The sequence below is a fragment of the Piliocolobus tephrosceles genome, chromosome 16, assembly GCF_002776525.5.
Source record: "Piliocolobus tephrosceles isolate RC106 chromosome 16, ASM277652v3, whole genome shotgun sequence".
Taxonomy (NCBI): Eukaryota; Metazoa; Chordata; class Mammalia; order Primates; family Cercopithecidae; genus Piliocolobus; species Piliocolobus tephrosceles.
Genome location: NC_045449.1, coordinates 44090162 through 44103479, shown reverse-complemented (window position 1 = coordinate 44103479; position 13318 = coordinate 44090162). Strand labels below are relative to the sequence as shown.

At 47.7% G+C, this 13318-nt stretch overlaps 1 protein-coding gene across 1 annotated transcript in view; it reads right to left on the bottom strand.

The window, feature by feature from the left end:
* LRRC59 (leucine rich repeat containing 59) overlaps positions 1 to 13267 on the bottom strand; it is a 15326-nt gene extending 2059 nt beyond the window's left edge. The window contains exons 1-6 of the mRNA XM_023204452.2: positions 12260 to 13267; positions 9999 to 10058; positions 7825 to 7983; positions 7485 to 7589; positions 3140 to 3212; positions 48 to 221 (exon numbers count right to left, since the gene is read on the bottom strand). Coding sequence (XP_023060220.1) covers positions 48 to 221; positions 3140 to 3212; positions 7485 to 7589; positions 7825 to 7983; positions 9999 to 10058; positions 12260 to 12364 — 676 coding nt within the window. The 5' untranslated portion in view covers positions 12365 to 13267. The remainder of the gene's footprint in view (positions 1 to 47; positions 222 to 3139; positions 3213 to 7484; positions 7590 to 7824; positions 7984 to 9998; positions 10059 to 12259) is intronic.
* Between the last annotated feature and the right edge of the window lie 51 nt (positions 13268 to 13318).

The following is a 13318-nucleotide window of genomic DNA, read 5'->3' as shown; positions in this document are numbered from 1 at the left end:
TCTCCACTGTACCCCTGCTGGAACCTTACAACAGGCAGAAAACTTACTTGGGGCCTGATTTGCTTCCTTCTTAGGTTTCTTCTCCTGCTCCCGCTTGGCTGCTTTAAGGGCATCATACTCCTTTCTCCGGCGCTCCTTCTCTTCCGCCTTCTCCCGCTTCCGCAGTTCCCGTTCCTGAGCTTCCTTAGCTCGCTGCTTGGCTTCACGCTTCTTCTCTGCCTCTACAACAAAACATACCAAAATTTCACTTTTCTCTCTCAAACACTCTAGCAGTTTGCTTTCCCAAATGATTAAAAGTACAGATTCTGCCACCTTTACCCTGGTGCCATGGTTCACATAAGAAATACTCAAAGGAAACAGTCATCTTTCTGCTCCTGGAAGTAGCCCTCCCCAAAAGCAGCTGCTCTCAGGGTTTGCTGAATGGATTCTGATTACGAGGTTCCTATCCTCAAGCAGCAGAGAAATTAGGGTAAAATAACAAGGAGGACCTAAGAAAAGCGTGAGGGATAAGTGGTGCTCCTCTAGAATTAGGTACTGACTCAGAAGGCATAGCAACTGATAGCCTTCTAGAACTCAGCTATGAAGAGAAAAAACCATGGCAGTTTTCTATGGGACTCCCATCTTCCCAAGCTTCAGAAATGAATGTGGCATGGGGGGACAAGTGAGAAGAGAAAATGAGCACTCAAGTTTAGGGTTAGAAACAATGAGGCCAGGAACAGTAGCTCATGCCTATAACCCTAGCACTTTGGGAGGTGAAGCTGGGAGTATCACTTGAGGCCAGGAGTTCGAGACCAGCCTGGGCAACATAGCAAGACTGTCTCTACAAAAAAAAAAAAAAGAAAAAATTAGCCGGGTGTGCTGCCGCAAGCCTGTAGTCCTGGCTACCTGGGAGGCTGAGGTGGGAGGATTGATTGAGCTCAGGAGGTAGAGGGTGCAGTGAACCGTGATCGTGCCACTGTACTCCAGCCTGGGTGACACAGTGAGACCATGCCTCAAAGAAAATAAAAGAAAAAAAGTAACAATGGCAATGTTGTTCTAAAGAAGTGAACCTACCTTCTTACTATTGCACTGACTGCTTTCTTTTGTTTTGTTTTTTTTTAAAAGGCTAATCAAGTGAAGAAGTGGGAGTGGAGAAGGAAGAAAGAAATCTCTAACTGGTTGTGATCAATTAGTTGTAAACACCACTGCACTAGGACCAGCCTGCACTTGACTAGTCTTAAAAAACAAATAAGCCTAATAGTTTGTCAGAGTAGCCTCTAGACTTGAACTCATGAATCTGAGAACTGAACACAGGAACACATTCAGATTTACTCAAAGTTCAAGCATGTTTACACACTTCCAAATTACAACCTCCAAATTATTGGGTTCTAAAAATGCATTTCCAAATTAGTTATTTGGAAGTCTGAAATACATTTTTCCAAAGCCAGAATGCCACAAATGATGGTTAAATGTCCTTTTAGGGCTTAAAAACCTATGTTAGCCATAATGTAGCTGAATAGTACTACTGTGAATACTGTAGCTTTCCACTGCTTCTCCATGTAGAAACAAGCTCCAAGTTCCAGCTGGGCACCAGAATGCCAAGAACACACTCCACCCAGCCTCTAGGGAACACGGGCCACTAAGAGGTGAAGGCAGCAGGGCTCACAGTAAACATGGGCCTGCCTTGCCACAGTGGCCATGCGTAATAAGGGATGGCTGTAACTTGGCATGGTGCTCTCAAGGACTGCCTGTAATCACTACTGTACATATCCTTTCTTGAACCACAGGAGTCCTCCAGCGAGGGGCTCAGAAATCAGCCAGCCAGTCACCTACTATGTGCCAGGGGTTATTCTAAGTGCTTGAGATGCAGCAAGGGAGAAAACAGGCCACGTTCCAGTGCCTATATCATTTACTTTCTAGAGGAGACAATAAACAGGTGAACGTAAAGAGGACAGTGATCTGTGCCCTAAAGAAACTAGCAGAGGGGCACCTGTAGTCCCAGCTACTCAGGAGGCTGAGGCAGGAGAATGGCTTGAAGCCAGGAGGCAGAGGCTGCAGTGAGCCGAGATCGTGCCACCGCACTCCAGCATGGGCAACAGAGTGAGACTCCGTCTCAAAAAATAATTAAAAAAAAAAAAAGAAGAAACTAGCACAGGGTATGACAAAGTGAAAGTAGAATGGCTACTCTAGTCCGGTGGTTCTAAAAGGGTTACAGTTAACCTAAGGCAACATTTGAGCAGAGATGTGGGATTATGAAGCCAGCATGTAGAGACTAAGGGAAAAGGAAACCCAGCAAAGCCCCTGAGTGAGACTGCAGTTGGTGTATTCAAGCTGAAATTAATGGCACAGTCTCATTCGTGTGTGCAACAAGGCCGGTGGAGAGCACGCAAGCAAGCTTGGGCCAAGGTGGGTTTTGCTGGCCTTGTCAATGAGTTTGGATTTCATTCTAAGTTCAGTGGGATGCCATTAGAGGGTTTTAAGCGAGTAGCAGCATCATTATGTTTTAAAAAGATCTCCCAGGCAGAGCTTGCAGTGAGCTGAGATCCGGCCACTGCACTCCAGCCTGGGCGACAGAGCGAGACTCTGTCTCAACACACACACACAAAAAAAAGATCTCCCACACTGTTGTGAAGAGACTGAGTTTAAGGGGATGGCAGCATCATGGAGACATGCTGGAAGGCATTGTAGTGGTCCCAGAATGGTGGCTGGTTACAGAGATGGCACCGGAGCTGGAGAAACAGTCCCACATAGGACTTGCTGACAGACTGGATGTGGGAATTACAGAAGAAAAGGAGTCATTAACATCTTTCCTATTTCAGGCTTGAATAACTACAGGGAAAGTGATTTCCTATTACAGGGAACACTAGGAGGGACTGAAGGGGCATCAGGAATCTCTTTTAGCCACACTTCATATGAGTGCCTATTAACCCTCCAAGCAGAGATGAACTATAAGCAGTTGACTGCCTGTAGAGCTCAGCAGAGAAGCCAAGACTGAAGAGAGATTCATCAGATAAAGATACCATCCAACACAATACTGTCCCCCCACCGCCCAATTACTGCTCTTCATGACTATTCTACTGGATCCCAGCTCCTGAAGCATGAGAATCCACTGGCTGGGATGAGGACCTGAAAGACAACTACAAGAGGAACAGCCACCTACCACGTTCTACTTCCAGCCGCCGCTGCCTCTCCCGCTCCTGATCTGCCTGCACGGCCTTCATGTGCTGTAACACCTGCAAAGGGAAAGGAGGAAAAGTAGTGCTCTTCACAGTCACGTTTGCTCAGGGAAGTCTCAAAACAGACTATTTTCAGGCTCCCAGATTATCACGATAGCAATGTAGAACTAAAAGAGTTAGGCTGAATGTGGTGGCTCACGCCTATAACTCCAACACTTTGGGAAGCCGAGGTAGAAGGACTGCTTGAGCCCAGGAGTTCAAGACAAGCCTCGGCAACATAACGAGACCCTGTCTCTACAGAAAAATGTAAAAAATTTGCCAGGCGCAGTGGCACATGCCTGTAGTCTCAGCTACTTAGGAGGCCGAGGAGAGAGGATCACTTGAACCCAGAAGGTCAAGGCTGCAGTGAGCTGTGGTCACGCCACGGCACTCCAGCCTAGGTGAAGAGTGAGACCCTATCTCAAAACAATCACCACCACCACCACCAAACTAATGGAGTTAATTGTATCTTTGCATCCTAAAATTACTGTGCCAACCTTAGCTGGAGAAGAGTGATATGAGCCCAGGTCATTAAAACTGCCAGAAAAAAGTGAAACACAATGCCAACTTGAATCTGTAAAAAGTTCTGCCATTTACACTCACTCTCACATGCATGATTCCATATGACCCTCAGCAACAACTTGGCAGCATTTCCTCCAACACGCCTTCCTGGCTGCCCCTCCTTTGGCTACCTTAAGTCCCCCTCCATCTACTCCTGTGGAATTCAACACAGGCCATTGTAACCACTTGCCACCTATCTGGCTTGGTCATAAGATGGCAGATTCCTTAATGGCAGGAACCGCTGTCTGGTCTGTAGGTATCCCCCAGGGCATGCTTAGCACAGAGTTTAGCTAATCGCAGGCATTCAATACATACATGAGGAATGGCTGATTCCCATTTCAAAAGGAAGAAAACCAAGACTCATAGGGTGATTTGTCCACCGCTAATGGCCAGAAAGCAGCACAGCTAAGACCTGAGCACAGTCCCCTGCATTCCCCCCCCCAACACACACACTTTCACCACATGCACAGGAAAGCTCCGAGAGAAGCCTACGCACAGCACACTTGTACTCGGCACTCTGAGCTCCCCAGATCCCTATCAACTCGCTCACAGATGATCTCTAACCACATAATTGCATTGATTCTCACTATGGTGCGTGGAGTAGGTAAAGACCTTTTCTGTTTGTATTTTTTTTAAGCTGGTATTCTTCGGCTATAGGGGACAGAGTGTAAGCTTGGACCCCAACGCAATCCTGACTACCCCTTATTGTATAACCTTGACAAGTGACTTAACCTTTCTGAGCCAATTTTCTGATCTAGAAAACAGAGATAAGATATACCTCTATGAAGTGTTGTGAAGAATAAATAATATAACTTGTATTGGTTGCCTTGTATAATCTCTGGCATTATATGTGCTCAATAAGTACTGTTGCTTATTTTTTTTACCACGTAAGAAAAAAAGAAGAAAACCCAAACTATTAGCAAAAGGGTCTTGTTTTACTACTGCACTTAACAATTACATTTGAATATGCATGCCCATGAGACAGACACGTATATTCATATTTAATTCTTATTTCTAGAAAACTCCAGACACGCATACCTCCAGACAAGCACACACCCATCATAAGAAGTATTCAGGAGCAGACCAGCAAAAGGATCTCCTTTCAAGAGCCTGGTTTGGGCCAGGCATGGTAGCTCACGCCTGTAATCCCAGCACTTTGGGAGGCCAAGGTGGGCAGATCACTGGAGCTCAGGAGTTCAAGACCAGCCTGACCGATATGGTGAAACTCCATCTCTACTAAAAAATACAAAAATTAGCTGGGCGTAGTGGTGGGCGCCTGTAATCCCAGCTACTCAGGAGGCTGAGGCAAGAGAATCTCTTGAACCTGGGAGGTGGAGGTTGCAGTGAGCCGAGATTGTGCCACTGCACTCCAGCCTGGGCGATAGAGCAAGACTCTATCTCAAAAAAGAAAGAAAAAAAAAAAGAAAAGAAAGAAAAGAAATCAGGTCTGGACCCAGAGTTAGGGCTCAGGGCACTCAGGCAGTGGAGAAGTCATGGGTCCCGTTGCCATGATGCAGGGAGTGTGGAAAGTGAGAGTCCAGGGTGTTGGCTGAGGACGAGGAGTGAGGGGAGTGGATCATCTGAGGTCAGGAATTCAAGACCAGTCTGACCAACATGGTGAAACCCCATCTCTACTAAAAATGCAAAAATTAGCCAGAGGTGGTGGCAAGCCTTTGTAATCCCAGCTACTCAGGAAGGTGAGGTGGGAGAACTGCTTGAACCTGGGAAGCGTAGATTGCAGTGAACTGAGAGCGTGCCACTGCCCCCTAGCTTGGGTGACAGAGCAACACCCCGTCTCAAAACAACAACAACAACAAAAATTAATTATCTGAAAACACAGGCAATGCAGAAATGGGACAGATTCTCATAGTCTGGAGTCCGTGAGCTCCTGGAGGGTAAATTTTTGTCTAGCTACCCTAGTTCACAGCATACAGTAAGCACTTGATGAATACACTGAACAAATCATTTTAAAAAGTTGCTTTAATATGTACCAAGCTGATTAAGACTAACCCATATACCCACCAGGGTTTAGGTCTTACCTGGACAGAGCTAGTAAGACCTCAACTAATTCCTGCAGACAGGCGACCTGATTCTGACTGGCCCAGGCCATTTCCCTACAAAGCCTAAAGGTGTGCTGCAGCTCTAGGACAGCTGTGCCAGGGACCATGGCTTTAGTTACCACATCCACTATGTTGCCTGGAGCTTTGGCTGAAAGACATATGCAAATACAATAAAGGCCTTTGTACTCAATAAAAAGTATTTTTGTATGTCAAAAACTGTGGAATAGCATCAATTTCCTATGGTTCCACATATCATCTACTGAATGAATGGATGGATGGATGAATGAAAGGTATGTATATACTAAGGGTTTCTTGTGTCAGAGAAATGAAAGTAATGCCGACTCCTCAGGGCTCTGAGGATTGTGAGATGGTGCATGGAAAGCATCCAGGACAAGGAAAGAGTAATCAATGATAGCTACTGTCAGTTTTCAGAATAGACATCACTCCTACAGCACCCAGTTTTCAAAAGAGGATTTCACTGAGCACTTATACTGTTCTCATCTAAGGGAAAACTCTTGTCTTAGCTACTTGGTTGTATTAACTTTGCACTTGATTTATTGTAAAAAGTGATGATACAGATGATGAGATTATATAAGAAGCCCTGAGCTAATAATAAGACGTATCTTACTCTCTTTCTCTCTACTTGAGACAGCAGAGACTCATCATTCACCCATGAAATCTAGTAATTAAAGTTAAGTCTTTTTTGTTCAACATGTACCTTAAACATAGCCAACTTAGTCATTTGGTGCTCAGCTGAAGCAGCAGCAATGTTCCAAAGCTGGAGGGAAAAAGTGACTATAGTTGGAGTTATTAAGACAGGTATAATGCTGTTCTTAATAAGCAGGGTACGGCACCTTCCAGGCTACTGACCACAGACAATGGTTGTCTTGCATGCTGCTTTCAGTTCCTCACTCCTATGTCAGATGACTCAACTGTAATCAAATACCAGGTCTGCCCGGGACGTGTCTGCTTACAGCTATAAACTTACAGCTGTAACATCTTTATCATCGCTTTTATTATCAACATTCCTACGACTGTGCCTCAGAAAGGCCATGGCCCCTAACCCCCTGGTACTGTTAAAACAACTGTCCACACAGTGTCATGTTATATCATGCAAGCTCCTGGCTTCTTAAGAGAGGAAGTACTGCAGTAGAGAAGGCAGTCTTGTTCTGCGACTTGTGAAGTAAATGCAGGCCGGGCACGGTGGCTCACGCCTGTAATCCCAGCACTTTGGAAGGCCAAAGTGGGCGGATCATTTGAGGTCAGGAGTTCGAGACCAGCCTGGCCAACATGGCAAAACCCCATCTCTACTAAAAAATACAAAAATTAACTGGGCATGGTAGCAGGTGTCTGTAATCTCAGCTACTCGGGAGGCTGAGGCAGGAGAATCGCTTGAACCTGGGAGGCGGAGCCTGCAGTGAACTGAGATTGTGCCACTACACTTCAACCTGGGCAACAGAGCAACTCTGTCTCAAAACAAATAAAAAACAAAAAAATAAAGTAAATGCAGAAACAAAGGTCTCTGCTTGACAGGCTCATAGTGGACATATTTCACTGGGACCTGAATGCTTAACTCCACACAAAGCTCCAGGTGCCCTAGGAGGGAAAAACAGGAGGAGAAGAAATCCCAGGGAAGTATATAAGGCGCCACCAGGAGCTTGCTGCTTACCTTGTTTGCACACTGCTTACACTGCTTCTCATCCAAGCAGTCACCTGCCACCTTGGCCAGGACAGGATCCAGGGGGTTATCCTTCAGGTCCAACCACTTCAGGTTCTAAAGAGATGGGCAATGGGCAAAGAGGCTTGTTAAGCCCAAGTTCACATACATAGACCCTCAGGGTGGAACAAAATGAGCAGGAAGAATGCCCTCTGTGTTCCACCTATAGGAAGCGCCATCTGAGGCAGGACAACAAGGGGGTATTTCTGTCAGTCTTTCTCAGGGCCGTGCTCCAGAGTCCCTGAGTTCTCAGCCACACCTGGCCATGAAACACTGGTTCATGAATTGTTACCTTGAGCTGAGCAAAGCTGACAGGCAAGGTGACCAGCCTGTTGTTGAGGAGATCCAGGTGCTGGAGGTTGACCAGACGGCCGAAGTCTGCTGGCAGCTGCTGCAGCTTGTTCTTACTCAGGTCTAGCTTCACCAGGTGTGTGAGGCCACAGAAATCCGACTAGGATCCAAAGAGAGAAACTAAGCTAGGCTTGTCCAACACACAAACCATGACAGCTTTAAATGTGACCCAACACAAATTTGTAACCTTTCTTAAAACATTACGAGATTTTTTTTTCTTCTTTTTTCAGTTCATCAGTGTATTTTACGTGTAGCCCAAGATAACTCTTCTTCTTCCAATGTGCCCCAGGGAAGCCACAAGACTGGACGCTCCCCATCTAAGCCTTGGGCTCACACACTTTGGTGTAACAGTCTGGAAGCCCTCAAGTCAGAGGTACCCCCTGTAAATATCCTGTTAGCAGCCATTCTTCCTCAAATGAAAATGCAGAGAACACCTGCCATTCCTGGTGATAATTACCAAGATGTGTATGGAAAAGGGCTTAACACAAAGTAGGCACAAAATACTATTTCTTCATCCTCAGTTCTTGCTCCAGCCCACCCTCCACACTGCTCCTGGAGTGGTGTGGGACCCATTCTGTCCTTCCACAGCACCCTATGCTCACCATTCATAGGATCTGTCAAAACAGTGTGCTCATGCATTTTAAAAAGATCAGGCACTCCTGAAGTACTCAGTCTGATTCTTGTTATTTGCAGCGCCTAGCACAGTACTTAACACAGACGCTCAACGGACATTCTGTGAATACCTAACTGAACGGGCTGGGGCCCATCCTACCCAAGTCCTGGCTCTTTCTCAACACAGGTCAAAACATCCCCCTGACATTAAACCTTTGCTAAGCACTCATCTAAAAGCGATGGTACAACTTCAGCTAATGAGGCACTATTCATGCTCTCTAGGGACTTGGAAATGCCAGTGGATCTGCAGTGCAGAGTGAAATGGAAGTTGTCAGTACAGACAACAGAACAAGCTCAGATTGAAAAGTGCACTTGGCTGAATGACCATCTGGCAAAGTGTACAATAGGAGTGCAGCTGCAAGGAATTGCTACCCTGCTTTTATTTTTTTAGAGGTGGGGTCTTGCTATGTTGTCCAGGCTGGTCTCAAACTCCTGGGCTAAGTGATTCTCCCACCTCAGCCTCCTGAGTTACTGGGATTATAGGCATGAACCACAATAAAACATTCTTCTTTTATTCAACACAAAATACTTTCTGGAAGAAGTGGGATCTCAGATGCTTTTTGAATGTTAGAAACAGTTTTTGATGAGCTGTGGGAAGGTACTATGGACAATGAGCAAGGCCTAGGAGTATACTGAGAGGTGAGTGGACTAATGATCCAATAAGGACATTGCCAACTCCTGAACTTGATCCCTGAGCCACAGCCAGGGCCAAATAGGAAGTTACTCTGGAGTACAGCAAGGAGTGGCACAGCTAGAGTGATGGGCGGAAGAGGCAACAATAGCCCACTTAGGCCCGACCGTGCAGGAGCACTGCTGCGTCGGAGAGGCTGAGGGGCTGAATGAATCCACTGTCTACACAAGTGGAGCAGAAAGAGAACTAGCAGATGTTGTGCAAGAAAAATCAAAAGGATTTGATTATAGACTGAATGTGCTGACCAAACTGAGCAAATCTCAACTAATTCAAGTCCTTTGGGAGAATAATGATAAGGTAGTCCCATAAAATCACATTCTTTCTTGCTCCCCACCAAAAGATGCACAAGGAAGCTGTTCACAGCTTTCTCCCTGGAATGCAGAGCAACTTACAAAATGGTCTCCGCATCCTCTACGCAGTAGGGAGGTAAACTATTTTTCAGAGGAATAAAATAATGTAGAAAAAAGATGGGCCCAGTAAGTTACTCAGCATCCTATTGAGTCTAGTTTTCTGTGGCCTTACTTTATCACTGTTCTGAAGAATGAGGCCTCCATGTCAGTTCCTTTCCCACTGAGACTAACCACCCCACTCCACTATGCCTCCCCTACACACTCAGATTTAGCTATAGCCTGCCTGTAGGCCTATCCTGAAATTATGCCTTATGACACCCTCCCGCCCCCCATCCACCCCCAAAACAGGAAGGAGATGCATCCGAGGCACCAGAAGGAGTCATGGCTGCATGCCAGTCTTACCGGTAGAGTAGTCAGTTTATTACAAGACAGATCCAGGATGGTGGCCTTTGGAAGAGCAGCCTAGGTAAAACAGGATGAGAAAAACCTGTCAGACCAACACCTGGAACAATTCAGTGACATCTGTTAATGAAGCATTTTCCAGAGAAAGTTCCCACGATTAGGAAAGGCCTTTTTAAAATGGCAGTAAAGAGGAACATTCCTGGGAATAAGAGGAAAAATGAGCCAGTCAACAACGATCTAAGGAAGAATGCAAACAGAAGGGATGTGGCTGTACAACATCCAAGAAGGGAAACCTTAGGCGAGGCACAGGGACTCACATCTGTAGTCTCATAGTCTCAGCTACTCAGAAAGCTGAGACAGGAGGATCGCTTGGGCCCAGGAGTTTGAGGCCGGCTGGGCAACACAGTGAGACCCCATCTCCAAAAAAAAAAAAAAAACGGAAAGGAAGAAAGGAAAGCAAAATTTAGATTCTTAGACATTATTCCTAGCACTTTAAAAATAAATATTACCCAGCGTCCCTCTTATTAGGTTTCGGGGCAGGGACAGTGTCTAATAAAGCTTTGCAATTTCCATACTCCCCAGTTCAGGCCCTTCCTCAGAACAGGTACTCAATTTCCATACATGTTCCCTGAATCATGAATGATCGAGTAAGTAGCAGAGTGAATGACAGAGTGAAAAAACAAGGCCCTGTCCGGCACATTGGCTCACGCCTGTAATCCCAGCACTTTGGGAAGCCCAGGTGGGCAAATTACCTGAGGTCAGGAATTCAAAACCAGCCTGACCAACACGGAGAAATCCCGTCTCTACTAAAAATAGAAAATTACCCAGGCATGGTGGCACATGCCTGTAATCCCAGCTACTCAGGAGGCTGAGGCAGGAGAATCGCTTGAACACAGGAGGCGGAGGTTTCGGTGAGCCGAGATCGTGCCATTGCACTCCAGCCTGGGCAACAAGAGCGAAACTCCGTCTCAAAAAAAAAGAAAAAAAAGCCCTCACAGCCCACTCTATTTTCCCATGGTGTCCAGGCTGGACAAGCTCAGCAAAACTTTCTCCCTAAGGTTAATGCTGGGCTGTTCAGATGCCTGGAGTACATGGTTTCAGAGAGCAGTCCTAGGGCATGGTGAAATAAGGCTGGCCATCTATCTTCCTGGGGTAGTAAAGGAGGGATCCTCTGGCAAACTGCACTTTGTCACAAAGTCATAAAGTGAAGTTTGACCACCTAAAACAGTTTTAAATACTACAGTGGGAAAAACCACAATACCAGCTACGAGTATCAGTATTTGCACCTTCCAAGCATTTTCCATTACAATGGCATTTAACCTCGCATTAAGCGTATGAGATGGAAACTATTATTACCATTGTATAAATGAGATCTAAGCATAAAGGCTAACTAGCTTGCCAAGGGCACTCAGCTATTAAGCAATGGAGCTGGGAGGGGCTGGAAACCCGGTTCTAACCATCCTCTAATACCCGTCCACTGTAGAAGAAAGACTGGGCCCAGCGCCCAAGGCAAATGTAATTTATCAACGTAAGAAAGCAAAGTGTGGGTCACCCAAAGTGAGTCTAGTAGGGCGTTGGCGGGGGTGGGAGGGGGAACTGAGTGAGAAAAGCAGGGATGTGGGAACTAGTTCCACGTGGACAAAACTAGATGCCTAATCTTCCTGGAGCCGTATAAGCCTCAGTTTACAGGAGAAAGGTTGGGGGAGAGAGGGGCGAAGGGGACTCCCGCCAGTTTCAGCGGAATTGGGATGAGACTTTACCAGCCAAGCTGGGGGGAGACTTTAGTTTCCTCCAGGTAGACTGCCTCAGGGCTCGGGCAGCCAGCTGGAATTGCCAGCTTCCTAGAAGAGCCAGGTTCTGGGCCACACCCAGGTCTACCAGGAGGCCTACTCCCCCGGAACGAGTCACTCATTCATTCTCGAATACATCCAGTAACTGCTCCGTGGGCTCCCACTCTGGGTCGGGCATGGAGCTGGGCGCTGTGAAAGTCCCCCAAAGGTGGCAGATTCGTTTCTCGGCCTGTAAAAAGTCTAGGGCCAGAGAAGCAGATCTTCCCTATGCTCTGGAACTGCGCCAAAGTGACACGTGTACATCCCGGGAAGAACCTTGGGCTGGACGCGGCCTCCCAGGGGACTCAGTCCCACCACCCCGCTTTTTTTTTTTTTAAGAAAAGGAAACTGATGCTTGGGAAAGTAGGTGGCCCACACAGGCGCCAGCGCCCGACGAAGGTGGGCGCCTGGGTCTCGCGGGACGATACTGACCAGCTCCTTCACCGGGACTTCATTTAAGTCGCTGAGGCTCAGGTCCAGTTCGTTGCCGTCCAGCTTGTCACGGAGGTTCCCGCCCTTGCTACCGGCCTTGGTCATGGTAACGCCGGCTGAGCGGGCCCCGGCTCGGGGGTTCCGACTGGCAGGTGAAAGGAGCTGAAATGCCGCTTGTCAGTTCAGCGGTCCCCCACCAAAACGACGACGCCTGAGCCCTCCGTCGCCGCCGGTGCGAGATCGCCTCCGCCCGTCCGCCTGCCGGCCGCACTCCGAGACCCGCGCCTAGCTCCCACCGGTGCAGCGACGACGACCACTTCCGTGTCCACGTCACCTTCCGCGACCACTGAGATGGGCTGGGCCAGAGCGGCCCGAGAGTGTGCGGGCGCGCCCCCTGGTGCCCAGAGTGATACACTGCACGTCGCAGCCGCCGGAGGGGTGGGGTTGGAGGCTGCGAGCCTGGTTCATCGGTGGCCCGCGGGCATTATTGCTGGCAGTGCCAAGAGGCAAAAGGGCACGGACTGGACGCCAGAAGACTGGGTTGACATCCAATACTGACCTCATCAGATCACCCCAATCCCCCTGATTAGGAGCAGAAGCTGGGTGTCCTCTACAACTGCTCCCTGTCCTCTACTTAACCCCCGAATAACCATCATCGGGAAAACTCGACTGCCTGAATTTCTCCTCTCCTCCCCACTCACTGCCTCAGTGCTTGTCTCTGTCTTTCCATCCACTTTCACCCCGCTCCCCGCTGATCCTTCTAAAAATCTGACCAAGTCTCTCCCCTGCGTAAAACCCTTCAAACTTGCAGCTACCTCTAGGCTACAGACCACTTTCCTTTGGAGGCTGAGTCCTGCCTGCTTCCGCACCTTCCAAACACGCTCAGGTGCCTGCCTGGCCTAGATGCTGTTTAGATTTCCGGGAGGTGGCTCCCACGTCTGGCCCTCCCCTGCGATGGCCCTGCCTCCCCCCACTCACCTCTGTCTAGCTAATTCCTCAGTCCTTCAGGAAATCTCCCCTGAACTCTGTGAACGTCAGACTGAGTTAGCCCCCCCCCCC